The 20873-nt window shown below is 39.2% G+C and overlaps 1 protein-coding gene across 7 annotated transcripts in view; it reads left to right on the forward strand.

Annotated features, from left to right (window-relative positions):
* Window positions 1–13220: 13220 nt before the first annotated feature.
* Window positions 13221–20873, forward strand: part of atp11b (ATPase phospholipid transporting 11B) — a 67556-nt gene continuing 59903 nt past the window's right edge. For all 7 annotated transcript variants that reach the window (XR_014536392.1, XR_014536393.1, XM_083559039.1 and 4 more), the window contains exon 1: window positions 13221–13547. Coding sequence is in view for 5 of the 7 variants with exons in the window: in XM_083559039.1 (XP_083415165.1) it covers window positions 13518–13547 (30 nt within the window). In the remaining 2 variants the exon portion in view is untranslated. The remainder of the gene's footprint in view (window positions 13548–20873) is intronic.

Here is a 20873-nt window from a genome sequence, read left to right on the forward strand (position 1 = left end):
ACACTTCCACACTTGTCTGTTATTATGGAGAAAACAGAAACGGAGAGAAATAGATGTTGAGATTGTAATTAAAGGAATAATAAATAAGATAAATCACACACACACACACACACACACACACACACACACACACACTCACACACACACACACACACACACACACACACACACACGTGTGTACACACAAACATACACAAATACAAGTCAAAGTCAAAAATATTACTGAATGTTTAATAAAATTTAAGTTCTATAAGAAATTTGTAATAAAATAAAAAACTGCTCCTCGGGGAGAGAGCAACAGGTCAGATTTTTATTTTCAAATTGTTTTTGGCGCTACACAGACATTCCAGACATCACATACATGTCCTAAAACAATTGTGACCTTCTAAAACTCTCCACATGGTCTCACACAATATATTGACAAATGTTTGTGGACACCTCATTATAAGTTTCATATGCATACTGTTTAAACATCCCATTTCCCATTTATTCCCCATTCACTGTTATAATAACCTTCACTCTTCTGGGAAGATGTTTCACTAGATTTTGGAGTGTGTTTCTGGAGATTTGTGCTCATTCAGCCACAAGGGTGTTAGTAAAGGTAAATGGTGAGGAGGCCTGGGGTTCAGTCAGCAGTCTAATTCATCCCAAAGGTTTTCAATAGGGTTGAGGTCAGAGCTCTATAGCAGGAGATCTTCCACTCCAACCTATGCAAAGCATATCTTTATGGAGTTTGCTTTGTGCACAAGGGCATTGTCATGCTGGAACAGGTTTTGGTCTCCTATTTCAAGTGAAGGCAAAATTCCATGCTACTGCATCCAAAGCCAATCTATATATTTGTGTGTTAACAGTTAGGGGGTAGAACCACATATGGCTGGAAAAGTGAGGTGTCTCATTACGTTTGGTCTCATAGTGTATCTTGCTATTTCTTACTTTACAGTATATACTTAAAACTCATAAATAAAATGTGTTTCCCATTTACTTGTATTTTAGCTTAATCAGATACAATTGAAGATTGGTAGGAGAATGCTGAGGATGGAGCCACCAGGAAGGAGGAAAAGGAGGAGGTTTATGGATGTGGTGAGGGAAGACATGCAGGTAGTTTAAAAAAGGCAAATGTAGAGGACAGCGGGGTATGGAGACGGATGATCCGCTGTGGCGACCCCTAATGGGGAAATTTCGAAAGAAGAAGATAATAACACTTGAAGATTTCATCTCAATTGTACTAAAATATGATTAGCATATCTACTGATGATCTGCATTATCTGCATGTGTGTCTCTGTCACCTGAGGTAAACACAAGCATCATTGTGATCTTTTCAGCAAAGTGATCTGTATTTAAGCTACCGTGGTGATGAAGTAATCACTGATTCATTCCCTTGTTTCTGTTCCGTTAGATCAATTTAAATATCTCTATTCAGAGTAAGCACATACTCCTCTATTTTCATGATGCGATTTTTTTTTATTACATCCTCTAAAGAATCTGAGGTAACTGTGAAAAAATGGCACTTAGTTAGCCAGATTTAAGAAATCTTCCTTCAGATGGTCTGTTTGTACCGTTGTCAGAAAATTACCTGAATTATATAATTTCCATGCCAAGTTGGTAAAATACTGTATGTTTATGTTTTTTAAAGTAAGAATGTTAACATGTATGTCATTTCTTTGGCTGGATTCCTGAATTCATCCCCAGGTTTTGAAACACATGTGGATATAAACACACACACACACACACACACACACACACACACACACACACACTTTGAATTCTGAAGTGGCCCTGAAAAATGTTTTTACTTAATGAGGCCTGAACAATAAGACCCTGAATTTAAATAATATGTTAATTTTTGTATAGCTACACGATCTACCAATAATTACACATAAACACACTCTCATTTAAAGCTGAAACACAAAAACAATTAGTCACTAGTTTTTGAACACACTTAGGATCTTAGTGGTTATGCTAGTTTGTGGATTAGTGTCCATTTTAATGCTAGTTTGTGGATAAGTGTCCATTTTAAATCTAGTTGTGAATTAGTGTCCATTTTAATGCTAGTTTGTGCATTAGTGTCCATTTTAATGCTAGTTTGTGGATTAGTGTCCATTTTAATGCTAGTTTGTGGATTAGTGTCCATTTTAATGCTAGTTTGTGGATTAGTGTCCATTTTAATGCTAGTCTGTGGATTAGTTTCCATTTTAATGCTAGTTTGTGACTTAGTGTCTATTTTAATGCTGGTTTGTGATTTAGTGTTCATTTTAATGCTAGTTTGTGGATTAGAGTTTTTTTAATGCTAGTTTTTGAATTATTGTTTATTTTAACACTAGTTTATGAACTAGTGTTTTTTTATGTTAGTTTGTGAATTAGTGTTTATTTCAACACTAGTTTGCATATAATTTTTTATTTTAAGGCTATTTTGTGGATTAGTGTTTATTGTAATGTTATTTGGGCTTAGTGTTTATTTTAATGCTAGTTTGTGGATTATTGTTTATTCCATCCATCCATCCATCTTCTCCCGCTTATCCGATGCCGGGTCGCGGGGGCAGCAGTCTAAGCAAAGATGCCCAGACTTCCCTCTCCCTAGACACTTCTTCCAGCTCTTCCGGGGGGACACCAAGGCGTTCCCAGGCCAGCCGGGAGACATAGTCTCTCCAGCGTGTCCTAGGTCTTCCCCGGGGTCTCCTCCCAGTGGGACGCGCCCGGAACACCTTCCCAGGAAGGCGTCCAGGAGGCATCCGGAACAGATGCCCGAGCCACCTCAGCTGACCCCTCTCGATGTGGAGGAGCAGCGGATCTACTCCGAGCTCCTCCCGAGTGACTAAGCTTCTCACCCTATCTCTAAGGGATCGCCCAGCCACCCTGCGGAGGAAGCACATTTCGGCCGCCTGTATCCGGGATCTTGTCCTTTCGGTCATGACCCAGAGCTCATGACCATAGGTGAGAGTAGGAACGTAGATTGACCGGTAAATCGAAAGTTTCGCCTTGCGGCTCAGCTCCTTCTTCACCACGACAGACTGGTACATCGACCGCATTACTGCAGAAGCTGCACCGATCCGTCTGTCAATCTCCCGTTCCACCCTTCCCTCACTCGTGAACAAAACCCCAAGATACTTAAACTCCTCCACTTGCGGCAGGAACTCCCCACCAACCTGAAGTGGGCAAGCCACCCTTTTCCGACTGAGGACCATGGCCTCGGATTTGGAGGTGCTGATTCTCATCCCAGCCGCTTCACACTCGGCTGCAAACCGTCCCAGTGCATGCTGAAGGTCCTGGTCTGATGAAGCCAACACGACAACATCATCTGCAAAGAGCAAAGACGAAATCGTGTCGTCACCAAACCGGACACCCTCCGACCCCTGGCTGCGCCTAGAAATTCTGTCCATAAAAATTATGAACAGAACCGGTGACAAAGGGCAGCCCTGCCGGAGTCCAACATGCACCGGGAACAAGTCTGACTTACTGCCGGCAATGCGAACCAAGCTCCTGCTTCGGTCATACAGGGACCGGACAGCCCTTAGTAAAGGGCCCCCGACCCCATACTCCCGGAGCACCCTCCACAGGCCGCCGCGAGGGACACAGTCGAATGCCTTTTCCAAATCCACAAAGCACATGTGGACTGGTTGGGCAAACTCCCATGAACCCTCCAGCACCCTGTAGAGGGTATAGAGCTGGTCCAGTGTTCCACGGCCTGGACGAAAACCACATTGTTCCTCCTGAATCCGAGGTTCTACTATCGGCCGTATTCTCCTCTCCAGTACCCTGGCATAGACTTTCCCAGGTAGGCTGAGAAGTGTGATCCCCCTATAGTTGGAACACACCCTCCGGTCCCCCTTCTTAAAAAGAGGGACCACCACCCCGGTCTGCCATTCCAGAGGCACTGTCCCCGACCGCCACGCGATGCTGCAGAGGCGTGTCAGCCAAGACAGCCCCACAACATCCAGAGACTTGAGGTACTCAGGGCGGATCTCATCCACCCCCGGTGCCCTGCCACCGAAGAGTTTCTTTACTACCTCGGTGACTTCAGCTTGGGTGATGGACGAGTCCGCCTCTGAGCCCTCAGCCTCTGCTTCCTCAATGGAAGACGTGACGGCGGGATTGAGGAGATCCTCGAAGTATTCCTTCCACCGTCCAACGACATCCCCAGTTGAGGTCAACAGCTCCCCACCTCTACTGTAAACAGCATTGGTGGGGCACTGCTTTCCCCTCCTGAGGCGCCGGACGGTTTGCCAGAATCTCTTCGAGGCCAGCCGATAGTCCTTCTCCATGGCCTCACCGAGCTCCTCCCAGGCCCGAGTTTTTGCCTCGATAACCACCCGGGCTGCAGTTCGCTTGGCCTGCCGGTACCCGTCAGCTGCCTCAGGAGTCCCACAAGCCAACCAGGCCAGGTAGGACTCCTTCTTCAGCTTGACGGCATCCCTTACTTCCGGTTTCCACCACCGGGTTCGGGGATTGCCGCCTCGACAGGCACCGGAGACCTTACTGCCACAGCTCCGAGCGGCCGCTTCGACAATGGAGGTGGAGAACATGGTCCACTCGGACTCAATATCTCCGGCCTCCCTCGGGATCTGGTCAAAGCTCTGCCGGAGGTGGGAGTTGAAGATCTCTCTGACAGGAGGCTCGGCCAAACGTTCCCAGCAGACCCTCACAGTACGCTTGGGTCTGCCGAGTCTGTCCAGCTTCCTCCCCCGCCATCGGATCCAACTCACCACCAGGTGGTGATCAGTTGACAGCTCCGCCCCTCTCTTTACCCGAGTGTCCAAGACATACGGCCGCAGGTCAGATGAAACGACCACAAAGTCGATCATCGACCTGCGGCCTAGGGTGTCCTGGTGCCACGTGTACTGATGGACACCCTTATGCTTGAACATGGTGTTCGTTATGGACAAACTGTAACTAGCACAGAAGTCCAATAACTGAACACCGCTCGGGTTCAGATCAGTGGGGCCGTTCCTCCCAATCACGCCCCTCCAGGTGTCACTGTCGCTGCCCACGTGTGCATTGAAGTCTCCTAGTAGAACGACGGAGTCCCCAGTCGGAGCACTGTCCAGCACCCCTCCCAGAGACCCCAAGAAGGCCGGGTACTCTATACTGCCGTTTGGCCCGTAGGCACACACGACAGTGAGAGACCTATCCCCGACCCGTAGGCGCAGGGAAACGACCCTCTCGTTCACCGGGGTAAACTCCAACACATGGCGGCTGAGCTGGGGGGCTATAAGCAAACCCACACCAGCCCGACGCCTTTCACCATGGGCAGCTCCAGAGTTGTAAAGAGTCCATCCTCTCTCGAGGAGTGTGGTTCCAGAGCCCAGGCCGTGCGTAGAGGTGATCCCGACTATCTCTAGTCGGAACCTCTCAACCTCACGCACAATCTCAGGCTCCTTCCCCGCCAGCGAGGTGACATTCCACGTCCCTAGAGCTAGCTTCCGTGTCCAGGGATCGGGTTGTCGAGGCCTCCACCTTCGACTGCTGCCCGATCCTCTTAGCACCGGCCCCTTACGGTCCCTCCTGCAGGTGGTGAGCCCACTGGAAGGCGGCCCCACGTCGCTCCTTCGGGCTGAGCCCGGCCGGACCCTGTGGGGGAAGGCCCGGCCACCAGGCGCTCGCATACGAGCCCCAACCCCGGGCCTGGCTCCAGGGTGGGGCCCCGGCTGCGCCATACCGGGCGACGTCACGGTCCCTGATGTAGTATCTCTCATAAGGGGTTTTGAACCGCTCTTAGTCTGACCCGTCGCCCAGGACCTGTTTGCCTTGGGAGACCCTACCAGGGGCATATAGCCCCGGACAACATAGCTCCTAGGGTCATTCGAGTACTCAAACCCCTCCACCACGTTAAGGTGGCAGTTCAAGGAGAGGTTATTGTTTACTGTAACACAAATTTCTGGCTAACATTTACTGTTTTTATTGTGGAACACATTAATGAAGTGTTTGTAGCTGGCATATAATTTATAGAACTAGATAGATAGATAGATAGATAGATAGATAGATAGATAGATAGATAGATAGATAGATAGATAGATAGATAGATAGATAGATAGATAGATAGATAGATAGATAGATAGATAGATAGATAGATAGATAGATTTTTAAATAGTTTTTTCGTGTGTCTGGGCTTTACTGAAGTATTTTCATTTGGGGAGACTTTTACTTTAACTTCACTCCATTTCAAAATCAACTCTCTTACTTTCTATTTAAAAACATTTTGGGAAATCAGTCATTCCTTTTTATTTATGAGTGAATAAAAACTTAACTGGTCAAGCACGCAGCAAGCCACCAATCAGGGTAGAGCGCACTCTCTGTTTTAAACCTACCGCTTGGTGGTATCTACTTAGCATGAACACCCGTGGCCTTATTTGCGTGTTTTTTCAACAATGTTCATTGTTAAAAGCTCTATACAAATAAAAATTTATTGAAATTGAATGTAAAACATTTTGTACTTTTATTCAAATAAGAGTTAAAGGAGAACTTTTACTTTTACTGGAGTAATATTTTACCTAGTGTATCTCTACTTTAACTCAACCACATGGTTTGTGTACTTCATCCGCCACTGAAGTTAAAGGTTTGGACATGCCTTCTTATTCAATAGTTTTTCATTATTTTTATTGTTTTCAATATAATACTAAAACATAAAAATGATAATACAACTAATATGGAATTATGTAGTCAACAATATGTTTTATATTTATTATATAATTTAGCCTCTTGAGGTAGTCATCTGAAATGGTTTTCCAACAATCTTGAGAAGTTCCCAAAGACCATCTTAACTAGATTTAAATCAGGTGACTGAGGAGATCAGGTCAAGGCAATCTATCATTCCTTATTGAACAAATAGCTCTTACACAACCTAGAGGTGTGTTTGGGGTCAGTGTCCTGTTGGAAAACAAATGATAGTCCCACTAAGTGCAAAACAGATGAGATGGCATGTCACTCAAAATGCTGTGGTAGCCATGCTGGTTAAGTGTGCCCTCAGTTTTGACTAAATCACCAACAGCGTTACCAGCAAAGTACTACCACACCATCGCACCTGGTCCTCCATTGTTCACAGTGGGAACCGCACATTCAGGAACCATCTGTTCACACGCTCTACATACAACAAAGACATGCTGGTTAAAACCAAAAATCTCATATTTAAACTCATCAGGAAAAAAAAGAAAATTTTCCACTGATCTTATGTCCGTTCCTTGGCTCAAGCAAGTCTCTTCCGTTTGTTGTTCTTCCAGGGTAATGTTTTCTTTGTCACAATTCTACCATGAAGGCCTGATTCACACAGTCTCTTCTGAGCAGTTCGTGTCGAAATATGTCTGCCACTTGAATTCCAAGGAGCATTCAGGTACATCAGCGGTTTCTAAAGCTGGTAAATTCTAATGAACTCATCCTCTGCAGCAGAGGTAGCTCTTGGACTTCCTTTCATGGGACGGTCCTCATGAGAGCCTGATTCATCACAGCATTTGATGGTTTTGGGAACTGCACTTGAATCTTGTGTTTTTCTGGGGAATCTCAAAAAGTTACAGATTAACTCTCTTTAGTCTTACTCTCCAGTTTTCTGTATTTTTTAAAGATTATAATTACACTCTTGATATCACCCAAATGAGGATGGGTTCCCCTTTTGAGTCTGGTTCCTCTTAAGGTTTCTTCCTTATAACATCTAAAGGAGTTTGCTCATCAGGGATAAATACACATTGTTCACCTTAACTCTTAAATTCTTTAAAGCTGCTTTGAGACAATGTCCATTGTGAAAAGCGCAATAGAAATAAACCTTACTTGACTTGACTTGTCTTTACTTAACTGAGTATTTCTGGCCATAATATGTTTTTCTACAGTAGTTGTAGTAGCACTATTTGACTCCACTGGCTATGTACTCAAGCTTTCCTCTGCACAAGACACCTAATGGTCTTAAGCACTTTAAGAAGGCAACACAAATCAAACATGAACCCCTGACAAGACACATCTGTGAACTGAAAACTATTCCAGGTGATCACCTCATGAATCTGATGAAATAATGCTATGAGTTTGCCAAGATATCTTTAAAGCTAGATGTAGTTACTTTAAACAATATAAAATATAAAACATATTCTAAATTGTTTAATGTGTTTTTGTTTATGACACAATTCCATACGTTCTTTTATATTGTGGATGTCTTCAGTATTATTGTACAATGTTAAAATGAATTAAAAAAAAAAGAAAAAAAGATCAACAAAGGAGAAAGTGTGTTGGAACGTTTGACTGGTTGGAGTTTATACTAAAAGTCCTACAGAAATATTAATCAAGTTCAATAAAAATCTGTATGTACCTTTACTGAGAATATTAAAGCCCTTGGTTTTAATATCATTTCACTGGTTGGTTTTTGTATGTGTCGTTATGTTGCACTGCCATCTATTGGGTATTGAAATCATTAAATGTATTCAATCCTTGAAAAAGTCATATGAACAAATATAAATGGGTTTTTAATTATATATAAATAAAGTGTTTTTTACTGGTATTAAACTAAATATTGCAGTGTGTTAAGCCTGCATATTAATGTGATTACACTTTGGTGAGCTGAAGTTGGTTCTTCAAACTCACAAACGCCACAGATGTCTCTCTGAACGCTCCTCTTATAATTTGCTATGAGTGGTATATTTTCTGACCTCTAGATGGCGTACGAATACCAATTTATTCTCTACCTTTTTCTGTATAATAGTTTATTTAAAATATTACGTTAAAAGTATTTTTTCTTATCATTTACCTAAAACATTCTGCATACAAGCAGATCCATAATATCAATTCAATATCAATATCAATATCAATAAAGAGATTACATATAGAATATTTATATCAAAAAGGAAACAAAACTTATAATGTAATTTGATGTTTGATTTAAATAGTTATTGGTTAAAATTACATATTTTGTATTTAAAGCTGATTTTTTTTATTTAAAGTTGATTTCCCTGCACAATGTAGTATGCAATAATGAGCAGAATTGTTTCAACAGCACAAAATAGTTTTAACACTATGCTGTATAATGTGATGTTACTTTTAATCTTTAAAACTAAAAATGATAAAGTCTATAATATGTTTAAATTGATTTTTTTTTATCTATTCAAATGCATTGAAATTCAAAGTTTGGGTTTCGGTGAACAAATCTGATTTGGGACTGCAAAAAATAAATAAATAAATAAATAATAAATTTATATATATATATATATATATATATATATATATATATATATATATATATATATATATATATGTCTATGGTAATTCTTTATTATTATTATTATTATTATTATTATTATTATTTATTATTCTTTATCAATATCTTTATCTTTTCAACTGAATTGCATTTTCAAACAGCAAGATCATATGTTTAATAATCTATTCAATGTAATTGAATTTAACACCTTTATCACTAAACATTGTTATAAAGCAGCTTTGGACAACTATAAATGTCAAATATTGATTTGTTTTTGTTACTTTTGTTACTTTTTACTTAATCAGAACGCATTGATTGATTTTCTATTAATTCATTCAATTAAATAGCACTTTTAACAATAGATATTGTCCCAAAACAACTTTACAAAGATAAAGTGGTTATAACATACACCAACAAAATCAAATCACAGGTTTATAGTAATGCCATTTTGCTACTAGGTAATTGTTTTATAGTGACAGGGTCTTGTAATACAAAGGCTTTGTATTATTATTTATATTAATTGCTGATGTGGTAAAGTTTTCTGTAAGGGGAAATGTGTCTAGCAGGGCTTTCTAACAGTCAAAGGTTAAGCTGGAACTATATCTTCAGACATGTCTACACATTGCAGTTTCTTGGTACCAAGACCAAGGTATTTTTACTTTTTCTGTACTGCCTTCAAGAAAGAAAAAAAAAGTCTGGTGAAGTAACAACTGTTTATAGCTGCTATAATATAAGTGATAACTTGGTTAAAGGATCTTATTTGGCATTAACTTTAATTACAATGGGATAAAATGTGATAGCCATTCGACTACTTTACACAAAGAGACTGGACTGACACACACACACACACACACACACACACACACACACACACACACACACACACACACACACACAACAAACTTGTTAGGTCTTTGCACAAAATTGCTGCTGAGCACAATTGCTGCTAAACAATTCATTATTTACATGTATGGCTATCACAAATCTTTTGTATTGTTGCACATGTGCACGTTATGTCGTGTCCTCGTTATTTCTTTGCAGTTTTTTGTTTATTTTTGTTGACTTATGTAGCCCCTTGGTCCTGAGGGGGAACCTCGTTTCGTTTTACTGTGTACTCTACTGTATATAGTTGGAATGACAATAAAAGCTGACGACTTGAAAACATGCAGACAGGTTGTTTTATAATAAATAAACTGTAATTGCTGCCATGTTGCTTTGGTGTCAGAGAAACTCTGAGAGACCTGGAGATAATAAAACATTCTTATAGGGAAGGGGTAGCTCAGTAGACAAGATGTCGGACTTCTGAATGTCGTGGCCAATTGATATCAAAAGTAACAAATTAAATACAGAAATCAAAATGCCAAGCAAAAGAAACAAACGAAGTTCAAGATCCACGGTTGTGATGTCTGTATTCAGCAGAAGCAAAGTCAGGCAGTTCCATGGAAGCCCCAAAAAACACAGTCAATACACAAACTTTATATACCATCTAATGCAAATTCTCTTTTCAATTTTCCAACTATTGCCTCATTCACCACTGTTATCTTTACACAGCTCACTTCTTTCCATTTTAATTCAATAATTGTAGCAAAACCCATACAATATTTTTTTTTAAGTAACATGTGTTGCAGTCATGATTAAGGCCTTGAACTGTTCATGGCCCTCTAACAATAAAGCCACCTTAAACACTGACCATTTTTCTGCTGATACATTTATTTCTCTTGACAAATCACCCCTTCAGAAGTTTATACCAAAGTACATTGTGCTCCTTGATGCTTCCAATATGCTGAATCTAACACACATCGATCACTTTGTTGGATATACAGATTTGCCTGAGTACCACAATAATACACAATAGAAACACATGATAATGCAAAAGGGTAATAGGAAAATAACACCATATGATCAGTAGGATATGAGTTCAAATCCCAGCATTACCAAGCTACCACTGCTAAGTCTAGGAACCAGGCCCTTAATCTGCAACTTCTTAGGTGTATAAATGAGATGAATGTCACTCTGAATAAGTGTGTCTGCCAAATTCCAGAAATGCATATGTTAACAGAACCCCCCATCTTCATCACACAAGTATGTTATGTAATTGAGGAAGGGTCTCCAACTACCGGGCCTTAGACCGGTATTGGGTCACACAGAAAGAAAAAAAACCTTAACATTTTTATTTTATTTCCATGTTATTCACTTCAGTGGTCTGCATTGTGTTTCGTATTGAAAAATGACAATTTCCACCTATACCACCTATAACTTCTGTTTTAGATTTTTTTCTCTTCATCAATAAATTAAAATTAAATAAAAGCTAGCCCAAGCAAATATGCTGGATAGTTTCTTGGAAGAAGAAGCAAGACCAAGTAATGAGACAGCAAAAGACTCCAAGGGTGTCAGTGTCAGAAAATACCAAAAATCTTATTGAAGTTATGGGTTTAAAAAGTAAAAAGTTAAGAGCTGAAACTTTATCAGAATCTGGCTTAGATTTTAATATTTTTTTTACCTGAATATGTATTCTTTTTTCCAAATAGTCTATTCACTTTATTTAATAAATATTAAGTAAAAAAGTACATTTTGCTTGAAGGATGTTGCTTTAACCAATCAGATTTTGAGTTGGAGACACTAGGGCCATCTAGCAGACATACAGTAATGTTGGAATTTTCATGTCCTTTGATTGGATGGCCAGAGAGTGCAATCTGTAGCAAATAACACAAATTAAAACATATTTGTGTGGATTTCATAGCTGTTTTTTTTTTTTATTCAACAATGGCTGATCAAGGAGAAGAAACTGATCTGGTCGCAGATATATTTACAAGGAAATTTACAAGACAGACTGTTCAAGAAAAGCCTGACATTGTGAGAAAAGGTCGACCAAAACAGTTCAATTGTTGATTTCAAAGCGATTTCAGATCCCCAGGAGAACAACAATGTTCAAAATAAAAATGCACAAAAATGCACAAAAAACCTGGGATCATTTTATGAGGTTCATTTTGATACTTATGCGAGAGATGATGTATTCGGGTGGCGCAGTTGTAGCTGCAATGAAACGAGACTTGGTAAATTGTGTTCATTTTGTTTTTTGCTTTAGTCATGGCATTCCTTCTCGTTTACAGAGATATAACAGATCTATATATCTTCGGGAAGTGGTAGCTCAGTGGTTGGGGCTATGCGTTGCTGATCAGAAGGTCGTGTCAGAAGATCCCAGCGTTCTAACATTGCTGCGATATAAAAACTAAGAATTTCACTGTGCTGTAATGAGGATGAGGATGGGTTCCCCTTTCTGAGTCTGGTTCCTCTCAAGTTTTCTTCCTCACAACATCTAAGGAAGTTGTTCCTTGCCACAGTCAACATGGCTGCTCATCAGGGATAAATACACATTGCTAACCTTATCTCTTATATTCTGTAAAGCTGCTTTGAGACAATGTCCGTTGTGAAAATAGCTGTGGAATAATGATGATGGTATTAAGAAGTGGAATAAGTCAGGTAGGAAAACACACCACTGAAAGCCCGGGTGTAAAACACACTGTATAATCAGAATCAGAATCAGAATCAGAATCAGGTTTATTGGCCAAGTGTGTTGACACACACAAGGAATTTAGTTCCAGCTGTTTGTTACTCTCAAAAGTACAGACATAAATAAAACCCATACATGACAAAACAGACAAGACAAGACAAAAACAGACTATACAAGACAATACAGACAATATCAAACAGTATAGACAGTGTGAGTAATAAATAGGGATACAGATCAGTAATGTAATGTACATAAAGTGTGAGAGTGCATGGTAGTGCAATTGACAATATTGTGTGCCAGGTATGATAGAGAGTTTACTATAAAATATAGAGTTTACTATAATATAATATGCACTATAATATGTATTGTTTTTAGTTGTCCAGGGCCAGGGAAAAATGGTATTGAGTAAAAGTGGTTCGTGGTTCAAAAAAAAAGAAATAAAAAATTGGGCGACCACCGGTGTAGTTGCTCATCATTAGAAATATTGAAATCCACCAAATCTGGCAACTCTACAAAACTTATTTGGTTTGTTTTTATCAATCTGGCAACTCGTGTGTAATGTGTCGGAGCGGTTTGTTGTTTCAACATCATTCAGTCAGTGGAAGGGAAAGCGGTTCCACTTTACCTCAGACATGAAGGACTTATAAACTTATACCTTGCTCTTGTCTCCGTGTGTTCCGTAATGTACGAAAGGAGGATTTTGTGTGGAAGGAAAATATACATGTTGCGGAAATATTTCGGCGGAGAAAGAAGGAAAGGCGAGCTGGCTAACTTTTGCTAGCTAGCTAATCCCGTTAGCGACGCGTCTTATTCGGCTAGCAGCTGAGCTAAGCTAAACCTCGGATGATGCTGCGCTGGATACGGCAACAGCTGGTGAGGTTTTTGTTTTTACTATTAAGATAGACGATTAATTTTAATTTATTTGTCGTTTAATCTTTCATATGGTGTTTTCTTTAGCATTAGCTGTGGAGCTTTCAGCAAAAAAAGTGTATGAGATTTTTGAGTGCTAGCTGTATGTCTAATTGAGTGTTATTTACTATATATATATATATATATATATATATATATATATATATATATATATATATATATATAGTTTTGGCTAACGAATATACTGGATAATAAAGTTAAAAAGTTCAAATTTAATCCTTTTTGTGAAGAGTTGTATTTTCTTACCAACAGGGCACTAACTTACCCAATGACGTCACGCCTGAGTAGGTAGTTTTATGAAATAAATAATAATTTTAATATTGTTGGTACAGTAAATTCATACAAAGTCGAACACAACATGAAAAAAACTTAAATCTAAATGAGAAATTATAATAAATATGTTCAGGCTCTGTTCACCTGATTAAGGGAATAGAAAGGCATCTAGTGACGTCACACCTGCACGCTTATGTAAATTAAACGAATACTAATTCCCCATTTCCTAAGAGTCAAACAAAAACAAAATGTTTTAAGCACTCAAAATATTATTGCAAGAACAATTGAATGGCCTTGTTTGAAGAATAATCCGGTATATTCGGTAGGATGAGTACAGGTTATGATTAAAACGTAGATTAGTATTTCAGTGTAATTTATTAAATACCGTTTATGTGCCGATGAAAGTGTGAGAAAAGGAGGAGGAATCGTTTGCAATCGGTTTGCAGGAGACAAAAACTGGAAATGCAAAAGAGCCGTGGCTTACCACAACTTCAGTTTGATCCGATCTGATCTGCTGCAGTTCTTATGTTCTATCACGTTTATTTATTTGTGTTCAGAACAAATTAATCTGTGAATCTTTTAATCATTTTATTGTTTCATCTTATTAAGCTTTAAGTCTTAATGTAGATTTTAATAAGGACTGTGCAGTATGATGATATATGATCATAAAACTTTATTCTGAATTGTGTTGATCAAGGATATAGTATGTATTTTTTCTATTGACTTAAAGAAAGAGAATATTTAGATTCTGTTCGGGGAAACAACTGTTTATAGCTGCTGTGATGTACGTGATAATTTGGTTCAAGCATCTAACTTGACATTATGCGTAACTTTCACGTGTCTGTGAAGATTCTCAGTCATCCAGGTGCTGCTATCTGGAAGTGGAGTCATGTCACTGGACTTCTATTTGGTTAGATCGAAAAGTTTCACTACTCATCCAAGCAGCTTCTTTAGTCAGACTGTTTGGGTGACATGAGTTAACTTCCTGATATAACTACAATGGGATCAAATTTAACAGCCTTTTGGCTACTAAATACAAAGGGACTGGACTGACACACAAATGAACAAAATATATAATAAATCATATAATAAGAAAAGCTTTCTTATGGCAGATAGTCTGATGTTAAAGTATTGAAAGGTTAATATATGTATATATATATATTTATATGTATATACACACCGATCAGAAATAAGTTCACCTGCCTAATATTATGTTGGTCCCTCTTTTGCTGCCAAAACTGTCCTGACACTTCGAGCAATAACTTCTTCAGCAATTTGAGCTACAGAGTGAACTGTTGGATCGGACCACACGGACCAGCCTTCCCTTCCCATGTGCATCAGTGAAACTCAGCCATCCATGACCCTGTCACCAGTTCACCACTGTTCCTTTCTTGGACCACTTTTGATAGATACTGACCACTGCAGACTGGGAACATCCCACAAGACCTGCTGTTTTGGAGATGCTCTGACCCAGTTGTCTAGACATCACAATTTGGTTTACTCTTGCCCATTTTTCCTGCTTCTAACACATCAACTTTGAGGGACAAAATGTTCACTTGCTTCCTATAATATCACACTCACTAACAGGTGCCATGATGAAGAGATAATCAGTGTTATTCACTCACTGGTGTTGCTGTTATTCCTGGTCGGTGTTTAATATATATCCTGCTCATTTATGCAGTTCTCCAATTAGCCATTTAGAACACAACAGAACTCAATAGCCAGCAGCACAATGCAATAATGTCATGAATCTACAGGCCAAAAGTGTTGACGGAATGGGAGAAAATGTTCTTGAATGGTTGTTGGTGCCAGATGTGCTTGTTCGATTATTTCAGAAGCTGCTGATCTTCTGGAAATTTTAAACAATAGTCCCTAGAGTTTGGGCTGGGGCTGGTCCTTTTAGAGTGAAAAGTCTTTCAGATAAGATACCTTGTTGATGAGCGTGACCAGGGGATAATGATCAGACTGGTTTGAGCTGATTGGAAATCTATAGTAACAATATAGTCAGTCTTTACCTCTGTGCTTAGCAGGCAAGTATCTCAGAAAGGACAAGACATGAAACCTTGGGGTGAATGGGTTACAACATTAGAAGACCACACCAAGTTCTGCGAAGATCAATAATCTTAAGTGCAGGCTTAACAAAACTGGATATTTAAAGACTAATTGTTTTTGGTGGCAAGGAATGGAACCTGGTGATTTTTTTTGTATGTTTTCTGCATGATGGGATGCTTTTCTGTTCAACCTAATTGAAAAGAATGATTATATGCCATATCCTTTCTAAAAGCCCAATAACCAATCTGATCATTTTTTTCTTGACGTCTCTGATTAATAAGGCATATTATTTACTCCACAACAAACTGTCGCTCACTTGACGTCTCTTGAGATCTCTTGAGAACTCAGTGTTCATCACGAAATGAAGAATCTTGATATCAGGAAGTACATAACGATTGATGCAGAATTGACAATAGCTGATCCGAAGTTGTACAGTTGTGCTGTGGAGACATTATTTACATCCGAGATAACGATCTACAATATGAAAAATTGCTCTGTTTGCGGTGTCTGTGAAATCAAATACTTACAGATTAATCTTAGATGATAAAGATCATTCTGGTGGGTAATTTTTTCCCTTCGTGTGACTTTTAAAAGCAAAAACACAAGCGTAATGTTATGCCCTGCTATTTTGTGGCTTATTAAACTCTAAGCGTTTTTTTTTTCGTCTTTTCTGTCACATGTCAAGCGTGAAACTGAGCTTCCTGGATGGAATCCTGAACATGAACAGAAACAGAAAGTGTTTTATTGAGACTGGAATGTTGGTATTGAAGCAGCTCTAATAACAGACTGGTATGAATGCATTTGTTCTGAAATGCTGTCGTTTCTGACTCATTCACAGAGACTTGTGCTTGTTTATCATGTTTGCGATGTGCGTGTTTCACAGCTTTAAATGTACATGTGAATAAATTCACAACATGGTTTCATTATATTTCAGCTTTTAGTCTTTTTTGTTGTTTTTTTTACAGTTTCTATTCTCTGGTCTGTGTTTATTTTCTCTTATTGCATGTATTTCAGAATAACTAGAATGATTCCATGCTTCCTTTGTGTTGTAGTGTGCGCACACTGCTGAGGTCAGCGTGTTTTTCCATCGGTTAGAAGCCAATTTATTGTCACTTGACTTTGCAGCTATTTAATGAGCTTTTGTTGAGCCTGCAGGTGAAGACTGACTCACCTGACAGGTTTTCTGGTGTCAGTTTGTTGATGTTCCAGGTGTGTGCGTGTGTTGCCTCCATCAGGTCCACAGGTTATGCAGAATGTCAGCATTACAAAGGAAGAACCAATCTCAGGGGAAAATACCTGTCAGTGTGTGTGAACGAGGCATGGCTTGTGTGTCACTGTGTCTCGGGTGTGGTCCCTGTTAATATAAATGTAGGCCTGACCTGTTTGTCAGTCTGTGTGGAGAAAGCACGGGCCGTGTAAGCGTGGCTTCTGTGTAAAGAACTTGTGGCCTGGGTGATTGTCAGCCTCAATAAAGGACTCATGTCCACAGTGTGTGTCTGTTAACCACAGGAAAAAGGCTTAGCCTCTGTGTTTGCCTGTCAGTCCTATTGAGGGAGGTGCTGTCTCTGTGTGTGTCTGTCAGTCCCAGTGAGAGGTGTGGTCGTCGTTTGCCTGTCAGATCCAGTGGAAAAAGTAATGGCTTCTGTATACTTGTCGGATCGAAGGTGTCAGAATAGAAGATGTGACCTTTGTGCTCCTGTCAGTAGTAGGAAAGGAGGCATGGCCTTCATGTGCCTGCCAATTGGAGTGAAGGAGGTGTGGCCTCCATGAACTGGTCAGTTGTAGAAGATGCAGAAGATTTGCCATGTGGTTGTTAGATTCTTTCACATCGTATTTCCAGTAGCATTAGTTAATTATTAGTTAATGAAGGCAAATGTTTACCAATATGCAGTGTTACTTAATGTCACTGCTTATTGTTAGTCTAGTTCAATAAGATTTGGGTAAAATTGTTTAGTCTATGATGCAATTACTATTATGCGATTTAGAAAAGTATAAACATGTTTTAAGTAATATCCCAAAAATTATAACATTATAGTTATACATGGGAAAAATCTGATTCAACTTTACTTCATACAAATTCATAATAATGCCAGTATCACTGTGTTAAATAAGGCAGCAGTCTTTAAGATTTGTTGGTGCCACTGTTGTTTTGCCATTGTGACACTAAAAGATTAAAGTTCTTTGCAGAGGAAAAGACATAATGAATGGAGAGTACTTATCCATAAAACCGCAATAAATTAGGGCTGAAACAATTCCTCAAGTAACCTAAGTAATTAGAATACAAAAAAGTCATAGAGGCAAATCATTTGCCTAGTCCATTTAACTACACACGGACCATTGTGTTTTCCTGCGGACCATTATTACTGACGCACCACCCGCTAAACTCTGGCACGATCTGGACAGGTAAAATGGAGGAACGGGGAAAAAAACATCGAGGAGCAAAGAGAAGATTCATATGGAAGCCATTTTTTGCCACATAAAAAAAAAATAAGGTTGTCTAATTATGACTTATTTCTTTTCTTTCTCACATTTCTGACTTTATTTCTTGCAATTCTGACGTGTTTTTTCTCACAATTCTGACTTTTTTTCGCCTATCAAGCAGCATCACCATCTCTCTAGTGCCAGAAATCTTTACACATTGAAAATGAAAAAACTCCAATCAATAGAATCGCATGGTATCAAACATTGTCGGACATTGTCTCAAAGCAGATTTACTGAATTTAAGAATCAAGGTAAATTATGTGTATTTATCTCTGATGAGCAGCCTGGGGCAACTGTGGCAAGGAAAAACTCCCTTAGATGTTATAAGGAAGAAACCTTGAGAGGAACCAGACTCAAAAAGGGAACCCATCCTCATTTGGGTGATATCAAGAGCAACTCAAAATAGTTCAACATTTGAGATCATCATAGATCCAACACCAACTCCTTCATGCCAGAGCCTTTACACGTCCCAAGAAGTCCAGTGTCTGAACTCTACATGAATTGGGATCCAAATGGTGTTGGTACGTCTCTAGATGGTTTGGGATGTTTGCTGGGTCGTCATCTACTTCTTTGAAGGTCCATAATCTTCATCAGGTGGAACACGACTGCAGCTGGTGCAACCTCAGGATGCCTCGGGATGGGTAGGGAAAGAGAAGCAGTGGAGAGGAATTAGAGTAGCTGCTGTTCATAATATTACCAAGCACAAGTGGATAATATGTTTGATCAGATGTACAGGAGCACAAGGTTATGATATGTGATGTGTGTTATGTGACTATTCCAAAGTTTAGGAGCTAAATTTGAGAGTTCAACCACCTTTAGTGAACTTTACTATTCTAGGAACTACTAGAAGTCCGGAGTTTTGAAATCTCAAAGAGCGTGATGGATTGTAGCATGTTAGAAGACTGGATAGATACATGGGAACTTAACCATTAAGGGCTTTGTAAGTAAGTAGCAGTAGTTTGTAGTCGATTGTGTGTAAGCAGTGTAGGGATGATAAGATTAAAGTTTTATGGTCATATTTTCTTGACCTTGTGTGAACTCTGGCTGCTGCATTCTGGACTAATTGTAGCTTGTTTATTAATGAAGCAGGACATCCACCTAGTAATGTCAAGTCAAGTCAAGTCAAGTTTATTTGTATAGCGCTTTTCACAACAGACATTGTCTTAAAGCAGCTTTACAGAAAACAATAATGCATTACAATAGTCCAGTCTGAAGGTCATGAATACTTGGACGGGCTTCTCTGCATCAGATATAGACATGTGTCTTAGCTTAGCAATATTTCTAAGGTGAAAGAAGGCTGTTTTTGTAATATGAGTGATATAATTTTCAAAAGACAAGTTGCTGTCTAAAATAACTGTTATTTTACTGTTGAACTAGTATTTACAGTACTTGCTTCTAAATGCAAGTTGAATTGCTGGAGCTTCTGTGCATTGTTTTTTATGCCAATGAGCAAAATCTCTGTCTTATCAGAATTTAATAATAGAAAGTTTTGCGTCATTCAGGCTTTTATTCTTTAACACACTCCGTTAATCGAGCCAATCTAGATGTGTTGTCTGGTTTTAATGAAATATATATTTGGGTATCATCGACATAAAAGTGAAAGCTAATCCCATGCCTTCTAATAATATTTTCCAAGGGAAGCATGTATATTGTGAAAAGCAGGGGCCCTAGGACTGAACCTTGTGGCACCCCTTAATTTACTTGCCTTAAACTGGATAGTTCTCCATTTAAATCTACAAAATGGTAACGATCAGACAGGTAGGATTTAAACCAGCCTGTCCCTAAATGCCGATGCAATTCTGCAAGCGATCCAGCAGAAAGTCATGATCTATAGTGTCGAATGCAGCACTAAGATCTAGTAAAACTAACAGAGAGATGTAGCCTTGGTCTAAAGCTATAAACACTTTATTTGTAACTTTACTTTATAACTGCTAGAGCAGTTTCTGTGCTATGATTGGGCCTAAACCTGACTAAAACTGTTCAAATATATTGTTTTCTTGTAAGAAGAAGCATAACAGGACCGACACAATCTTTTCTATAATCTTAGAAATAATGGAAGGTTTGAAATAGATCTGTAATTTAATAGTTCGTTTGGATCCAAATTAGGTTTCTTAATGAGGGGATTAATAACTGCCAACTTTAGGGGCTTAGGGACGTGACCTAAAGATAGCGAGGAGTTAATAATATTGAAAAGAGGCTCACCAGCTGCATGTAACACTTCTTTTAATATTTTAGCTGGAATGGGATTTAACAGACATGTTGATTTGGTTTTGGTGATAAGATCATACAGCTCTTCCTGTAACTATACATGTAAAGCAGTGTAATTGTAATTGTGAAGCTTTAGGTGAGACTGGATCACGAGATACTGTCATAGGTTGGACCTCTGCAACCGTGTTTCTAATACTTTCAATTTATTCAGTGAAGAAATTCATAAAGTCCTCACTATTAAACTGTGATGAATAC

This window comes from Silurus aristotelis (assembly GCF_946808225.1).
Source record: "Silurus aristotelis genome assembly, chromosome: 13".
NCBI lineage: Eukaryota > Metazoa > Chordata > Actinopteri > Siluriformes > Siluridae > Silurus > Silurus aristotelis.